The sequence below is a fragment of the Sus scrofa genome, chromosome 3, assembly GCF_000003025.6.
Source record: "Sus scrofa isolate TJ Tabasco breed Duroc chromosome 3, Sscrofa11.1, whole genome shotgun sequence".
In the NCBI taxonomy this organism is placed as follows: Eukaryota; Metazoa; Chordata; class Mammalia; order Artiodactyla; family Suidae; genus Sus; species Sus scrofa.
This window is the reverse complement of record NC_010445.4, coordinates 117249637-117267735: the sequence shown is the minus strand read 5'-3', so window position 1 is coordinate 117267735 and position 18099 is coordinate 117249637. Positions and strand designations below refer to the sequence as shown.

Below are 18099 nucleotides of genomic sequence, written 5' to 3'. Positions count from 1 at the left end.
TCATTGTTAGGATTTACCATGGTTTATCTGTTCATCAATTGATGGACACTTGTGTTGCTTCCACTTAGTGGCCATTATGAATAATGCTGCTGTGAACACTTGTGTACAAATTTCTGTGTGGACATATGTTTTCACTTCTCTTGAGTATATGCGAAGAGTGAAGCTGCTCGGTCTTTGATGTGATAAGTCTACGTTTATCCGTTGGAGGAACAGCCAGACTTTCCTAAAATGCTTGCACCATTTTCCATTTCCATCAGCAGTGTATGAAGGTTCCATTCCTTCTGCATCATTGCCAACACTTGTTTTTTCTATCTTTTGATCACAGCCTACCTAGTAGGTGTGAAGTGGTATCTCCTTGTGAATTGTATTCTCATTTTTTCTTTTTTGGCTTCACCCGAGGCATATGGAAATTCCTAGGCTGGGGATCAACCTGGGCTGGTACAGAGATAACCCCGGATACTTAATCTACCGTGCCATAGTGGGAAGCCCTATCTTATTGTGGTTTTGATTGGCATTGCTCTGGTAGTGTGATATCGAGCCTCTTTTTGTGTTTTTATTGGAAATTGTGTATCTCCTTTGGAAAGTATCTTATTTAAATCCTTTTGGTTTTGAACTTTTTAATTGAGTTGTTTTAACTTTCAATTACTAAGTTTTTAGAGTTCTTTATATATTCTAGATACAAGACTTTCATTAGATATAGGATTTGCAAATATTTTCTCTCATTCTGTGGGCTGCCTTTTCACTTTTTTGATGGTGTCCTTTGAAGTACTTTTCTTTTTAGGGCCATACCTGTGGCATATGGAAGTTCGCAGGCTAGGGGTTGAATTAGAGGTGCAGCTACAGCCTGTGCCACAGCCATAGCAACACTGGATCCAAGCTGCGTCGGTGACCTATGCCTCAGCTTGTGGCAATGCTAGATCCTTAACCCACTGAACAAGGCCAGGGACTAAACCTGCATCCTAGGGACTGAACCCGCATCCTCCCAGAGGCAATGTTGGGTCCTCAACCCGCTGAGCCACAATGGGAACTCCTGAAGTACATTTTTTAATTTTGATGAAGTCCATTTTTTATTTTGTTACTTGTTCTTTTGGTGTCATATCCAAGAAACACTGCCTAAAACAAGGTCAAGAACATTTACCCCTATGTTTTCTTTTTTTTTTTTAATTTCTTTTTGCTATGTTTTCTTGTATAAATTTCCTTATATATTTTCTTATATAAAAAAGGAGTTTTACAGTTTTATCTTTTGTAAGATTTTTGTTTTTTCCATTATAGTTGAGTTACAGTGTTCTGTCGGAGTTCCCATTATGGCACAGTGGAAATGAATCTGGTTAGGAACCATGAGGTTGAAGGTTCAATCCTTGGCCTCCCTCAATGGATTAAGGATCCGGCGTTGCTGTGGTGAGCTGTGGTGTAGGTCACAGATGTGGCTTGGATCCTGCATTGCTGTGGCCGTGGCTCCAATTTGACCTCTAGCCTGGAACCTCCATATGCCACAGGTGCAGCCTCCCCAAAATAAAATAATAATAATAAAAAAATACAGTGATCTGTCAATTTCTGCCATACAGCAAAGTGACTCAGCCACACACACACACATATATATACATTCTTTTTCTCACATTATCCTCCATCGTGCTCCATCACAAGTGACTAGATATAGTTCCCTGTGCTTTTCAGAAGGATCTCATTGCTTATCCAATCCAAAGGCAATAGTTTGCATCTATTAACCCCAAACTCTCAGTCCATCCCTCTCCCCCCACCTCTTGGCAAACACAAGTCTGTTCTCCAAGTCCATTAGTTTGTTTCTTTTCTGTAGAAAGTTTCATTTTTTTTTGCCATTTATTAGATTCCAGATATAAGTGATATCATATGGTCTTTGTCTTTCTCTTTTTGACTTACTTCACTTAGTGTGGGAGTTTCTAGTTCCATCCATGTTGCTGCAAATAGCATTATTTTGTTCTTTTTTATGGCTGAGTAGTATTCCATTGTGTATATACACTACATCTTCTTCATCCATTCATCTGTCAATAGACATTTAGGTTGTTTCCATGTCTTGGCTATTGTGAATAGTGCTGCAGTGAACACAGGGGTGCATATATATTTTTCAAGGAAAGTTTTGTCTGGATACAAGCCTAGGAGTGGGATTTCTGGGTCATAAGGCAGTTAGTTCTATATTTAGTTTTATGAGGTAACTCCATACCATATTCCATAGTGGTTGTACATAGTTTTGGATGTTATATTTATGCCTGCGAACAATTTAGAGTTAAAATTTATATACAGAAGTTTCCTTTAAGCCTTGTTTTTGGAAATTTCTTGGTCATCTGAGCCTGTACACTACTCTGAGTAACCTCTCCTGCCTCCCTGCTAATAGGACGTGACCCGTTCCTGATAAGGATGACCTCATCCTGTTGCTCAATGAGTAGAGTCTCAGTCCGTTCTCAGGTGCTGCTCCTCCCTGGTGCCTTCCAGGCAGTGACAACTGAGAGCCAGAGTCACTGCAGGCATGGTCCCTGAGCCCTTGTCTTTTCAGAAGGAATAAAGATGTTGGGGTCTCTGAAGCTGAAATCCCAAGCTCCTTTCCAAGTCCATGAGGCTCTAATAATCACACTTCCTTTTTCCTTCAGAAAGTGGTTAGAGAAATGGGTCTTTTCTGCACCCCAAACAGCTCAATGTGTTTTACAAGAAAACATATAAAACTGTAAGCAAACAAATAAATAAAATGAAGTAACCTCAGGTATGTTAGAATGGTTGCTTTGAGGGAGGGTGAAGAGATCAGGAGTTGGGGGGTGGGGATGGGGAGTTAGGATGGGAAATAAACAAATAAACCAACAAAATGAGGCAGGGGCCTCTGCAGACCAGTAACAGTGTGCCCGATGCTGAGGAGGAGCAGGGGTCATCTCTCCTCCTGAACAACATACAACAGATTAGCCATATCATTCTAAATGTTAAAAAAACACGTATTTATCAAGCATTCGAAATGTACCAATCACTGTGATAATTAACATTCATCACTTATTTAATAGTCAAAAAACTTTGCAAAATAGATATTTTAACCCTGGTTCATACAAATAAGGAAGGGCAAAATGCTACATAACTCACCAAATGCTACTGTCCTCCTTATCCCTAGAAGAGGTAACTATGAATATGTAAGAGGATCAAATGAACAACATAAGGTTCATCTCAGTGACATGGGCACATACGCCCAAGTCATCCTTTATCTGGGGAAATAAGCTAGTGTCTTATTAACAAGTGCTGCAGTTGAATGGTGCTTTAAGGTTTGTTAAGGGCTTTGGTGTCTATTATTTCTTTTGATCTAATAACCCTGTGAGTTTTATATTGGATACCCCACAAGTGAGGCACTTGAAGCTCCCTAGAGTTAAATGACTTTCTGGGATCACCTGGCATATAACTAGCTGAGCTAGAACTCAAAAATAAGGTGTTCTGGGAGTTCCTGCTATGGCGCCCTGGGTTGAGTCCAACTGCAGGGGCGCTGATGCTGCTGAGGTGCTGGTTCGATCCCTGGCCCAGTGCAGTGGGTTAAAGGGTCTGGTACTGCTGCAGCTGTGGCATAGGTTGCAGCTGTGACCTGGATTCAGTCCCTGGCCCAGGAACTTCGTGGGCATAGCCATTACAGAAAAAAATTCAGGTGTTCTGACTTATGTCCCAAGTATTTCAGACTCCATCATCCTAAATCTTACTGAGAGAATTAGGGAATCTAGAACTCTGTGGAATTTGTTAGAGAAATAAGCCATGTGGGTTCTGAGCTCAGCTGGCTCCCAGAAGGGACACTCAGAGAGGCAATGTGAAAATACCGAAGCAATACACTGCCAGAAAGAGAGATGGGTCAAGGTTATGCCTTTGATAACATCGTGATTTCTGATGAAATATACTTAGACGGGAAGCAAAGCCGTGCCAAACACCTGTGGTCATTGCTCCTTGGATGTGTTCTTAATGTAAAGGCTATTTATTGCAGTTTTCCCCTTTTAAGTGCCTTCATGCATTTCCTCTAAGTCGGTAAACAAGAAGCTTGCTCAGACACCTCAGTTCTTTTTCCATATCCATTCTGCACATAATGATCTTGTGTGCTTTTTCCCATGGATTAAAACTCTGGAATGTAAGACACTGTGTCACACCCAGAAAATATCTCTGAGAATGAGTCACTATGAAATGATGTGTCTGTCCTTTTATTCCAGACCAGGCAGGTCTCGGGACTGCAGTGTCCTGGCAGAGCACTGGCTGACAGCATCCTCTCTCACTGACTGACCCACAGGCAAAGCCAAAGGCCATCTATTGTAAATTAATTTGGACAAGTCCAATATAAAATGGTAAATCGAGGCAATTAATTCAAATCAGTCTATTCTTCTAGACTCTTACACCTTTTTTTTACCTGGACTTCTTAGTTGAAAGTGGTGATGGATGTCTGAATTACCCAGATAATTACTTCATTCTCACTTCATTAATAACAGAGCTTTGTATCCTTGTTAGAAGGTAGAGGAGCTACTTGCACACTTACTGCTCAGAGAAGCTAGAACCTTCCTCAAAGGAAGGAGGTAGAGGGGTGGAGGAGTCAGATAAACTCACGCAGCTTCCAAGGCCACCCCACGGGACGAGCACACCGCTGCCTTTAGGGCAGAGCCACCACCTCCCTGCTCCTAGTCCCCTATTGCTCCCCACCCTAAGATCCTTCCTTGGAGGGACAGGATGTGCTCCCCGTGCCACCTCCTCCTTCCACTCTCTCATCTCACTTCTCTCCTCCTTGCTCTTATTATTCTCACTCCCTCGGTGAACTCACCCTCTTGCCCTGGTCACCAAACCTCAGCCCGCATCTCCCTTGTCTCTCTTAAGGTTGTCTGTCCTATTCTTCTCCTTCACGTTTGCTTTATCATCTCTGCCATTTTAACACCTCGTTATCTCTGACTTAACTTATATTCTGAGTTATTTTAAGGACTGAGATGCTCACATATAAGTGAATATGCTGTAATGACTCCCAACATAGCCTGGGCGTTAGTTTGCTCGGGCTACCGTAACAAAGTACCACAGACTGGGGGACTTGAACTATAGAACTAACTTCTTTTCTCACAACTCTCATGAAGTCCAAGATCACAGTGTTGCCAAGATTGGTTTCTCCTCGGCTTGTAGAAGGCCACCTGTGTCTCTCTCCTGTGTCTTCACACGGTTTCCCCATCTGTGTCTGCCTGAGTCCTAATTTCCTCTTTATAAGGGCACCGGTCCTAGTGGGTTAGGGCTCACCTTCATGGTGTCATTTTACCTCATTACGTCTTTAAAAGCCCTGTCTCCAAACGCAGTCATGTTCTGAGATATTAGAGGTTAGAACTTCAAAGTACACTTTAGTCTTGCTCAGACCGCTGCAGCAAAATACCATAGACTGGGGGCTTAAACAACAGAAACGCATTTTTTCAGTCTGGAAGTTGCAAGCCCGAGCTCAGAGTGCTGCATTGTCAGGTTCTGGTGAGAGCTCTCTTCCTGTGCTGCAGAGGGTTACCCATCCCCTGTGTCCTCACATGGCGGGGGATGGGAGGAGGGGGTAGGACAGGGAGGGGGAGAGGGAGAACGAAGGGACACGGGAGCTCTCTGGTGTCTCTTCTTATAAGGGAACTAATTCCATCGTGAAGGCCCTACCCTTGTGACCTTGTCAAAATCTAATTACTTCCAAAAGCCCTGTCTCCAAATGCGATCACATTTTGGGATCAGGGCTTCAACATATGAATTTGGGGGGAACACAATTATGTTCTTAGTGACATACAAATTTGGGGGGATCCTCAGGTCCATAATAGTCCAAATGAGTTCTCAGAACAAAAGTACATAATCTTGATTTCACTTATAACTGGAATCTAATATCCAGCACAAATGAACATCTCCTCAGAAAAGAAAATCATGGACTTGGAGAAGAGACTTGTGGCTGCCTGATGGGAGGGGGAGGGAGTGGGAGGGATCGGGAGCTTGGGCTTATCAGACACAACTTAGAATAGATTTACAAGGAGATCCTGCTGAGTAGCATTGAGAACTTTGTCTAGATACTCATGTTGCAACAGAAGAAAGGGTGGGGGAAAAATGTAATTGTGATGTATACATGTAAGGATAACCTGACCCCCTTGCTGTACAGTGGGAAAATAAAAAAAATTATATAAAAAAAAAGTACATGATCTCCTTATAACTGGCAGTGATACAGACCCCAGACCCCAGTTTCCGTGTTTCTTGAGAAGGGCTTTGAAAGGTTCACGGAGACCCTGTTGTTAGCTGAGTAGCTGACCGGAGACTGTGGAGACTGTGGTCCAGGTGGTCTTGGAACCGCCCCACCGAGTTAACGGCTTCCTCAGCATGCTGAGATGGGTTTTGGCCCTGTGACTGCTGCCGTGGAAGGATATTGTCGGAGAATGCCTCCAGGGCCTTTGGGCAGTCGTGAAATCCTGTGGTAATTCCAAGGGTAGGACAAATCTAGAAAACAACTAGCCTGGGACCTTAAGAGTGCATATCAGCAACAGCAAAATAACCCGGAAGAAGAATGATAAAGCTGGTTGACTTTTGCTCTTTTAGGAGTTATTTTCCTCCTGGCAGAATAGGGATTTCTCTAGGGAATTAAAGGCAGAGTCCCAGAGAACTATGGACTCTCTAGTACCTGTGAGCCAGCAATCCTCTTAGCTCAGGAGATCCTGCAGCCACGGACCCTGGCCTGATCAGGAAGGACAGATTAATGCACTGAAACTCTGAAGGCTTTGAGTGGAGAACACAGAAATAAAAGTGTCTCTTGCAAGAAAAGAATAGGTGCAAATATCTGCAAATTAGAAAAGGCTCATTTGCATGAAATACCAGGCTCCTCAACTAAATGCTGAGAGAAAGATTTCTATTTCTATTTATTTATGAGATTTTAAAAGTGATACCATTAACATCATACCGGCCTATGAGGAAAGGCACAGAAATAGCATATTTGGTTCAAACGACAAAAATAAGGCAAAAATGACATTATTTAGTTGAGTAGTTTGACTGAACCCAACAGTAATTTGATTTCATTATGGTCAGGGACTTCCCACACAGACATCCAAATTTTGAGAGATTTTGCAATAAGTTCCTTTGGACGCCAGCCAAATGGCCAATTAACCTTTTGTGATATTAATGTTTTACTAATGATGGCCACGGTATTTTCTTTACTAGGTGGGATTTATCTTTTCAGTTGAGATAGAAACGCTAACTTCTCATCGTATACAATGAGTTTCAGCTTGTTGTTGGGTACTTTTATGTTCAATGGAGATTCTCAGAAATCTTGAAACTCTTCAAATTATTTTCCAGGTAGGCTGTTCCTTCATCTAGCTTTAACATTTATGGACAACAAATAATTCTTTTCCCATGCAATTTGTAACAGTGTCCTCATAAGTATCACTGTAAAGTTTGCAAGTCAATTAAAATACCCATTGTTGGGCTGAGTCTAGTTGCCTTAGAACCTTTTGAACTGTATGGGAGTGGATGGCTGCCTAGTCTCTGGTCTCCAGGCAGGGGTGGAAAGTGAACTCCACAATGAAGTCTGATAAGGAATGTTCTTCTGTTGAAGAATTCTGAATTGGGATTCATAATTTTGTGATTTGTCATGTAGATAAATATTTTCCAAAATTTTAGTTTTGTGAAAGATTAATAGTGGAGGACAAAAATGCATCTAACTCTTCACTAACCTAATCAGTTGTTTCAAAGCTTCCTAAGGCTATGACTCTCCCAGACACAGCCATAAAAACAAAAAAAGAAAAAAGGACATTCGGACCTTGTGCAAGTCCTTGGATCTTCTTACTTCATCCCCAAATGATAGGAGTTTAACTAAATATTCTGATTCTATGGCTCTTTATTCTCTTTCCTCTCACCCTCTGGAATTTTACATTAGTTACTTTTTGAAAGTCACTGTCTTTTCAAAGCCACACTAATACATCGTTTTTAAGATGTTCATTACAGGGACTCATTTCAGCCTACATGTTGACTGCCAAGGCTGTTATAAAATAATAGGCTAAGGGTTCTGGACTCCCTATCAAATAGAGAAGATTTGGTGAGGGACTTCACATATAGCTATGAATTCCCCAAAAAAACAAGAACATTTAAAGAGTGAATAGGGAAAAAGAAACCGAGAAGAAAGAGCTCAGAGGAGTAAGAAAAGACATAGAAGAGGACAGTGGAACCCACCCCTGCCTGTTCTCACCCCAACCAGGTAAAGTTGGGTGCTGGACGCTCATGTTCAGGCTTGCTCCACTTGGGCCCAAAGCTCATGTGACCTGCCCGAGAGGCACTGCCTTCTCACTAGCCCATCAAGTAAGAAGCGGGTCTTGCTATCCTGGTCCCACTGTGCCCAGGGGAGCCCCTGAATCCCATGCATGTCCTAAGCTACACCTGTGTCAGCAGCAGTGTTGCATAGTGGTTAAGGAAGTGGCATTTAACATATAATCGTGTAATCCTGCTCCTGGACATATAACCAGAGAAAATCTAACTCGAAAAGATACATGAACCCCAATGTTTCTCTGCAGCATTGTTCACAAGAGCCAAGAAATGGAAGCAACCTACATTTCCATCAAAAGATGAATGGATAAAGACATGGTACATACATAAAACAGAATATTACTAAGCTATGAAAAGAATGAAACCATGCCATTTGCGGCAACATGAATGGACCTAGAGATTATCATACTAAGTGAAGTAGAAACAGTCTCACACACACAGAGAATGGACTTGTGGTTGCCAAGGGGAGAGTGGGGGAGGGATGGATTGGGAGCTTAGGATTAGCAGATTCAAACTATTATATATAGAATGAATAAACAAGATTCTCCTGTATAGCACAGGGAACTATATGCAATATCCTATTATAAACCATAACAGAAAATAATATGAAAAAAAGAATATGTACATATATGTACACACACTAAATCACTTTGCTATATAGCAGAAATGAACACAGCACGGTAAATCAACTAAGCTTCAATAAAATAAAAAAAATTTTAAAAAGTGATATTCAGGGCTAGCTTGCCCAGGTTTTAATCCTACTCTAGCACTTTATTAGTTGCACAACCTTAAACAAGTCATTTGACTTTCTTAGGCCTTGGTTTCCACACTATGAAAATGGCAATAATCATATTCCTTCCTTGTAAGGTTGCTGTTGTTATAAGGATTACGTGAATTAACATAGGTCAACAGTGTATCTGATGAAAGTAGGCAGTGATGATACAAATATTAGCTTTATATATCATTATAATTATCATGTGTGCTGAAACCACGGTGTGCACTTGAGCTCCACTTACTGGAAACTGCACAGATGATGCAATGCCTAGCCCTTGCCAGTCCCTATTCTGTTGCCCTGTGCTTCAACCAGGATGGAATTTCTCTTGGTTACAACAACAGCACCTAGCAGAACACTAGCGTCTAACTATTACTTTAAACCATATATGACATTGGCATTTTTGTAGGTCACAAATAACTGAATTTTGAAAACTTCGTATGGTTCAACCTAAAATAAGTCATGTTCTCGGCATAAAATCTATTTGTAAGACAACTGTCACTTGGCATTGTGAATTGTAATCCTGACATCCCTTTTTGGAGACTGGTTGCATATCCCTGTGAGCTCCCTATATCCTGGCAGGGCCTTCTCTTGGCTCTTCACCCCATCCATTAACATGGGGCCGAGGTCCCCCAAAGCCCCTTATCTTGCATGTTATGACAAGTGGCCTTAAAGATGCCCAGGTAAGGATTTTAAGCAGAAGGGTCCAATGCTTCAGAGAGGTTCAGTGGGATCAAGGGATGGAAAATGTCTGTTGGCTTTTGAAATCATGAAAGTATCTGAAATCTTGTTTTTGGAAAAGGTTTGAGGCCTAAAGCCAGATCACAGCAAGTTGGGAAGTAAATGGGAGATAAAAAAAGAGGAGACTCTGAAAATTTTGGAGTAGTCTGAAGAGATGATCCTAGAGAAGAATTTATTCTGGCAAGATGGAAACACGGATATATTTTGAGGCTATGGAGAAGGAGAAAGTTGATGGTAGAAAGGAGAATAATTGAAGGAGTTTTTTTTTTTTTTTTTGCTTTTTTTTCTCAAAGGAGTTGGGAAATGAGGCATTGGGAAATGTGGTAAAGGTTGGAAATAGATACTTCAATGGGGGAAAGAAACTAAGACTAGGACAGAGAAACCATGGTCAAGGAGAGTTGAGTGTCTAACTGAAGTTGGAGGTAACGTGTTTGAAATGACCCTGAGAATTCCATGGGCATTTTCTCCTGCAGAGACATACAGCCTTGAAACACAGCTACTGGATGGCCAGAGTAAACCGGGATTTGGGAGAGATGGAGGAATGTGAAGAAGAACAAAATGGTCAGGTACCAAGGGTAGTGGTCTTTGGAGGGATGCACTATGAGCTGGAAGCTAGAGATGAGAGGGACTAAAGGCAGTAAGACAAGAACAGATTAGGAGAGGGTTCGGGGATCGAAGATCTTGATGAGGCTGAAAAGAGAGCTTAGCGGAAGTGAGGGTCAGGTGTTGGTTTTCTGAGTTGAAGGTTTCTGAAGTAGAATAATTGTGGGGTTCTTGGAGTTCCTTTAATGGCTCAGTGGTTAATGAACCCAACTAGGATCCATGAGGATGCGGGTTTGATCCCTGGCTTCGCTCAGTGGGTTAAGGATCTAGAGTCACCATACACTGTGGTATAGGTCACAGACGTCGCTCAGATCCTGCGTTGTTGTGGCTGTGACCGGCAGGTGTAGCTCTGATTGGACCCCTAGCCTGGAAACTTCCATATGTTGCAGGTGCAGCCCTAAAAAGCAAAAACAAAAACAAAAAAAGAAGAATGGTGGTGTTTTGGATGGAGAGACATTTAGAATGTGGGATACTAGAATACAGGTGAAGGTGAGGTGATTACAGAGCTTCGAGTCTAGAGTATGGGGTGAGTCACTGATTTAGAAATTGACATTATTAAAAAGTTGGCAGAAAATGAAAAAAAGATCTTTCCATGTGTTTATTCAGTCATCCTACATTTATTCAACAAACATTGTTCAGCATACATTTGTCTTTAGTTTTAAGAAAGTCCAAATAACTTTATATTCCTATTTTAGTGTACTCAACAGTTCTTCCCCAGAATCTATTCTGGAGTGATCCAAGTATGAAAAGGGACAGCCTACATGGCAATCTCTTTTGAATGCTTTTTGAGATAGGTGCGTATTCACATGCAGTTGTAAGAAATGATACAGAGAGGGGTTGCATACCCTTCACCTGGATTTCCCCAATGGGAACAATCTGTAAAACTATAGCGCAGTCTCACAAGCAGGAAAACGGAAACATTCCATGGACTTTACACACGAGTGGATGACATCTGTAAATACCAGTTTTACATCCACTGGTGTGTGGTGTGTGTGCATATAGTTCTATGCAATGTAGATTTGTGTGAATGCCTCACAGTCAAAATCTGTTCCATAATAAAACTCCTCTGAACCCTGCAACTACTTGTCTCTCAATCCCTCTCCTTAACCCTTGGCAACCACTCATCTGTTCTCCAATTCTATAATTTTGTCATTTAAAGAATGTTATATAAAAGCACATAAACTTTTGAGCTTACTTTCTCCATTCATAATTACCTTAAGACTCATAAAAAGTATGGTGTGTATCAATAACTGTTCCTTTTAATTGCTGAGTAGTATTCCATGGTGTGGATAAATCACTAGTATGTTTAACACTTCACCCTTTGAAGGACATGTGGGTTGTTTCCAAATGTTTCGTTATTAAGAAAAAGCTAGCATGAACATTGTATAAAGGTTTTTGTGGGAACATAAGTTTTTATCGCTCTGAGATAAATGCCCAAGAGTGCATTGCCACGCTCTTTTCCACAGTGGCCAAGTGGCAAGCTAGGGAGTACACCATGGAAAAACCCAAGTCATGATTCCAGAAATATCCAAGACAAATAAATACAGCCATAGGAAGCTGACAATTCAAGTATTGCCTATGTTGGCCAATCAGATTCAAGAAGCAAAATTATTTTTCTCTGATGTAAACACATCAGTTAATAGTCAATGCACAGTTGCATGTTTATTTACTTCAGCTGTCATTAATGGTGTCTTTTTCTTTCCTTTTTTTTTTTTTTTTTTTTTTTTTTTTTGGCCTCACCTGCAAAACATGAAAGTTCCCTGTCTAGGAATTGAATCTGAGCTGTAGTTGCGACCTACACCACAGCTGTGGCAGCACCAGATCTTTAATCCATTGCGTTGGGCCGAGGCTCAAACCTCTGTTATCACAGAGACAACACCAGATCCCCAACCTACTGTGCCACGGCAGGAACTCCAGTAATGGTGTGTCTTGAAGAAACTAGAGACAAACTTAGCTAAATGAAACAGTTTGCTATTTTTTGCTATCTCACTCTTGTCTGCCCCCACCTTCCTGAAAAAAAAAATTAGATTTACATCCTTTAAACTTTGGGTGAGAATTTAATTCACCCAAATAATTCTTGTAGTTGTCACATGATAAACTTCCTAAGGGTTAGGGAGTGATAAACTCTGGCAGGCAGTGAGGAGTTTGGGAGGAGAGGACTGACGTTCCTGTTTGCTCATCTCTCTGGACCCCGGTGCCTGTTTTTCTAGGCTCAGTTTCTGGTTTGGAGGTGAAGCTTCTTTGAAAGACCAGCTGCAAAAGGCAAGATCATCTTGCATTTATGAACTTTATGCTCTTTCTGTTATTCATCCTGTCAGTAGTTCTTTCCTGGGTGCTTCTTAGGACTCGCCACTGTGCTAGCTAGCCACATGGGAAAGATACAGATGCCACTATCCTCGCCCTCCTAAAAAAAAAAAAAAAAAAGAAATCAGAAAACAGAATAGTAAGTAGAAGAAAATGATGGGCTTTTGCTTCTTCTTCTTTGCTTCTTCTTCAGGCTTAAAGGGCTTATTCTTTTCTCAGTATTTGGGTAAATAGCCCAACAGTTGTATTTGACAATCTGGGAGGGGAATGACAACATCAGCTTCCCCCGAAGGAAAGTCAAGATAAGATGCTGTCTGCCAATGACAATTCCACTGGAGACATCAAGACTTGCATCAGACCCATCCTTTCTGTGGCAAGGATGCTGGGGTGAATATTATCTTGGTGCTCTGAGAGCCTGCAGAGAGGTGTTTGCAGGTGGAGATGGGAGGCCATTCTGTTTGGATTGAACATTCTTGGTGGTCACAAGTGCTGAGCAATAGCAAAAAAAGCTGTGAATGATAGTTTACTTCCATTCCTCTTCTCACCTCCCCCTGGACTCTGACCTCCTCCCCTGGACAGGAAATACATTTACCTGTCTGGCTTTGCTTGTGGTGCGTTAAGAAAGCAGCAGGGTTGGCCTGGAAGAGTTTCTTTCCAACCCTGTGACGTGTACATTCCTGGATTCGTTCACATGTTTCAGATAACAGACTAATTGCTTCACTCGTGTTGTCATCCTCTTCTGCTTTTGGAGGTTCTTCTCCCACATGTTGTGTCCTCTCTTACCTCCACGCTCTGCTCCATCAGCACATGACTGTTCCAAGCTTTGGAATCAGGCATGCTGTGTGCACCCTGCCCTGAAATTCATTGATTGGCCTCGTGTAGTAGGTAAGCTGTTTAACCTCTCAGACTTAGTTTTCTCATCTCTAAAAGGGTGATAAGAATGATTTTATTACTTGACAGACTTTGAGATGAGACTTCTGGTTCAATTTTGACTTTGTTGTTTTACAACCGTATGCCTCGAGATATACTTTACTTCTCTGTCCCTCAATTTTCTCCTCTGCAAAATAGGGGTGCTAATACCAGCTACCTCATAAGAGTTGTTGTGAGAATTAAATGAGGTAAAATATGTAAAGTGCCCACTGGAACAGAGGAAGCATTCAATAAATGTTAATATTATCACCATTTCAGCATTCGTCAACCAAGAATGCACATCTAAAGTGATGAAAACTATATTGTTTGCATACATAAAACTTGTCAAACCCCTGCTATCTTAAACAATGTTTTTGATACTGAATCGCTAACTACCACCCTCCGTTCCTTCTTGATCTTCCCACAGCTCTTGCAAAATGCAGTTCACATAGATATCCCCTCTCTTTTCTCACTTTCATTCACGTCTCAGATCAGTGCAACCTGGGGTAGGCCCTCTCTACCACTAAAGCCCATGAAAACTGCTTTATTAAGGATGATAAAGCTTATTTAACAACCCAGGGTCAACACCTCAGTCTATATTCTGCTTGACTTAACTTCAACTTTTGACACATTATGTGCTATCTTGTTCTTGAAATCCCACTCTCCCCATGTATTTCATGTCATTACATTCTGCGAGTTCTCCGCCTATCCTGTATACAGCATCTTTGCAATCTACTTTACAATTACTGCTTTATCTGTTCTTTAAATGTCAGTCTTCTCCTGGGCTCTGCTCTTGCTACTGTCTATCTCATTTGTCCTGTGGCTTCAGGATGCTGATGGCTCCTCATTTCTATTTTCAGCCTAGTTTTCTTATTTGAGATCCTTACCGATGCATATAATTGCCATCCAACTGGATGGCCTGCAGGCATCTCAAACACAACATATTCAAAACTGAATACAGCATCTCACCCATTCTTGAATCTAAATATCTTTGCCATGAACATCCCCTATTTTAGTAAACAGCGTCCTCGGTGTGCCCAAGTCAGAATCCCGGGAGTCATCAGAGCCTTCTACTTTTACTCCTACCTCCTGTTGATCACAAACCCTAGTCAAGTATACTTTCTTTTGTTCTTTTTTCTTTCGTCTTTTTCTCTTTTCAGGGCAGCACCCACAGCATTTGGAGGCTCTCAGGCTAGGGGTCTCATCCTAGCTGTAGCCACCGGCCTATGCCACAGCAACACCAGATCCGAGCCACATCTGTGACCTATACCACAGCTCACAGCAACGCCAGATTCTTGACCTGCTGAGCAAGGCCAAAGCCAGGGCTCAAACCCACAACCTCATGGTTCCTAGTCGTATTTGTTTCCGCTGTGCCATGATGGGAACTCCAGATATACTTTCTTAATATCTCCTTTATTTGTTTCTCCTTCCCGTCTCCACTGCTACTGATCTGGACACATTTCTCCTGTTCATTGCAATAGCCTCCCCGCACCCTAGCTACAGCCACAACATTCATTGTGTAGTTCCCTGAATATTTAAAGGTCTTTCATCTCTCTGAATCCTTGAAGGTGCCCTTCTCTCTGCCTGGAACACTCTCCTCACAGCAGTTTGACAAACTTCAAATCCTCTCTGTAGCCTTCCCTGATGTCCCCAACAAATTTAGTTGCCACTTTTAATGCTCCCTGTATTCTCATTATAGTAATATCTGGTTGTATTGTAATTGTCCATTTGGCCACCCATCTCTTCATTACTCTGATATTTAAGGGCAAAGATCCTGCCTTTTCATTTTTGTCATCCCAGTGTCAGGCACACCAAAACATCTCCATTTGGATGTCTCAAGTGACATGACATGACACGTTTGTTGAATGAGTGAATCTGTTGAACATATCTTTTTCGTCTTCTGTATCATAAGTGTGGGCATCTTCATCACCTTTGGTGGCAAATACTGAATCGTATGTCTTGATTGATGGAGGCTCATAACCTATTAGTTCTCATCTATCATTTACAACTTATTCCCTTCCCAAGCTTCAGTTTCCTATAAGATGTGACAAATAGACTATTTTACCTCCAGTGAAGTTTCTGTTGTTCCTTGGAAAGATCATCATTTGTATTAGACGATAGTCTTAATAGCAATGCTTCCTGGTGCACAGTTGGATTTGAACAGGACACTGGCATTTCAAGAGTGTAGTTTTCTTTTTACCTGGCATGCATTTTAAAAGATTAACAAAGATAACTTCTATTACAGAATCATTTGCAAAAGTTCTGTTTGTGTACACACACACACACTGCACTCACAAACCTCAAAACATTTAGTGAATAAAGAAAGAAAAAAATTCACATTGTCTTAGTGCAATAGATGGATAGATGGTTTTAGCTTTTTTTTTTTTTTTTAACTGTCTGGTCAGACTTAGAAAATGTTCTTCCTTTGTGTCATGTGAAATTCCTTCTAGCTCTACACTTTATAAAACATTGTTCTCCTCTGAGCAAAAGAACAGAGCCTACTTTTTAATTCCTTTCTTTATGATTCAGTAATGAGGTATAATTTTCACACCAGTAACATTCTTTGGGTTTAGGAAAATGAAGTAGTTTAGAATTGGAAATATAAATGCTCTGGTACATGGACCACCAGCTCACTTCTTCAGCAAAAGAACCGAGCAATTCATACCAATGAAACATAAAGCTAAGAAGGAAAGAATATATTTCTCATTTTCTCAGCTCTATGAGAAATGTCACTGGGCCAACTTTAATCACTGTTTCCATTACCATCTAAATGTATATTTGAAATGCAGCATCATAAACGAAATGGATATTTTTAAATTGTCATCTTAGATTTTCACTGGTCATAAAGCTGCCTGATACTATTTTCTATTATTTTGGCAGCCAACCAGAGCTTATTTTATATAACTTTTATATAGCGCCCCAGAATCAACATTATGTAACTAAAGTCACATGGTATAGTTAACTGTTAACTTTTCCTATTTTCCATTGTTTCAATCAGTAATGACTCAGTAGAGACATTTATTGATTTAGAATACTGGAAAGGATGAATAGAGGACAGCTTATATTTTCTATAGCCCAAATCTTTCGCTTGTTGTCAGACCACTGCTTTTAAAAGTGAATAAATTAGTTTTTCTGGTATTAATTATCTGTAAGGAACATAATACTTAAATAATTAGGTATTTTCATACAAAGAGAAAGAAGCAATCCTAATTTGATACGGCATTAACCTTCGTTGAACTCAGGAAAGCTACAGGCTGTGAAATAAGGCCACAGTTAATCTTCTGATAAAAACACCTTGATTTAGATTACACAATTGTGTAAAAGTTATTTAGTAATTTAGAGGACATCAGGCAATTCTTTTTCCTCAGGTTCTCAGCAACAAAGACTGCCTCTCTCACAACAAAGGAGAAGAACATCCCAATTTCAAAGAATACATTTTAGTTTTGCTTAGATTCACATTTTAAAGAATCAGACTGCAAATACACAAGGTGATCAAAGAACAGTTAGCCACCTGGGACTCTGCGGTCAAGTGCTCTACCCCTGAGCTGTACCTGCCATGGGACTCTGCATTGCAGGAAGCCAGCTCAGTAAGAAATGTCACGGCCTTGCTGGACAGGGTGAAGTCAATGTAGGCTTTTCTCTCCACATATTCAACAGTGGCAGCGGGAGGGACAGAAACCTCCACGGGGCAGTCTACACTCTTCACCCTGATGACAGAAACAGTGGGACTGGCTGCACTGCACGACAAATCAGCTATCTTCAACACACCTGTTTTCGAGCAGGCAGCTACAATAGGATAGAAATGAATGCTTACACAAATGGTAAAGGGATTCATGACATGTGACGCTGCATTTTAAGGAACTGAAGGTCAGCCCTTAGATTTGGCCAAAGCAGTTCTAATTGATCTTCCACAGGGTACATATTCCCACTGAGGTGGTAACATCCTGACTGCTAGAATCTGTTAACTGACCTCTTTCTAAACGGATGTTGGGGCCGTAAATCAGATAGAAGCCAGCTTCTGCTACCCAGGAGGTCTTTTCTTTCATTTTTACCCAGGCTTACAGGGCTACTCTTCTTAACATGAAAATATATACAAATTACAGTTGATAAAATGAATTGTTCTTAAAATTTTGGGGGCCACAGATCCCTAACCTTGATCATCTGATAATATCTACCAATGCCCAGCAAGTTTTTCATAGAACTTCAAGAAGTTGTGAAGCCCCCTGAAATTCATCAATGGACACTGACAACTCCTTAGTTAAGCTGCTTACTGTGACAACTAGAGGATCAGGTTCATACTTTCTTCATCTCTGTACCTTTAAACTTCCTAGCCTGGTGACTAGCCTGGAGTAAGCAGGTTTTTGGATTCTTTGGGAGTAAACATTTTACAAGGGGTTGGAGTTATTCTCATCCACAGGGAACTCTGGAGCACCAGTAGGAACCTCCTAGAAACTTAGTGCACTAGTGCCTGCCGTCTGCAGAGGTCGGATGCCCTCTTAGCACAG

At 41.1% G+C, this 18099-nt stretch overlaps 1 protein-coding gene across 1 annotated transcript in view; it reads right to left on the bottom strand.

Moving 5' to 3' along the window:
- APOB (apolipoprotein B-100) overlaps nucleotides 1-17640 on the bottom strand; it is a 66105-nt gene extending 48465 nt beyond the window's left edge. The window contains 2 exon segments of the mRNA NM_001315684.1: nucleotides 17146-17380; nucleotides 17565-17640. Of these exon segments, the coding sequence (NP_001302613.1) occupies nucleotides 17146-17380; nucleotides 17565-17640 (311 nt within the window).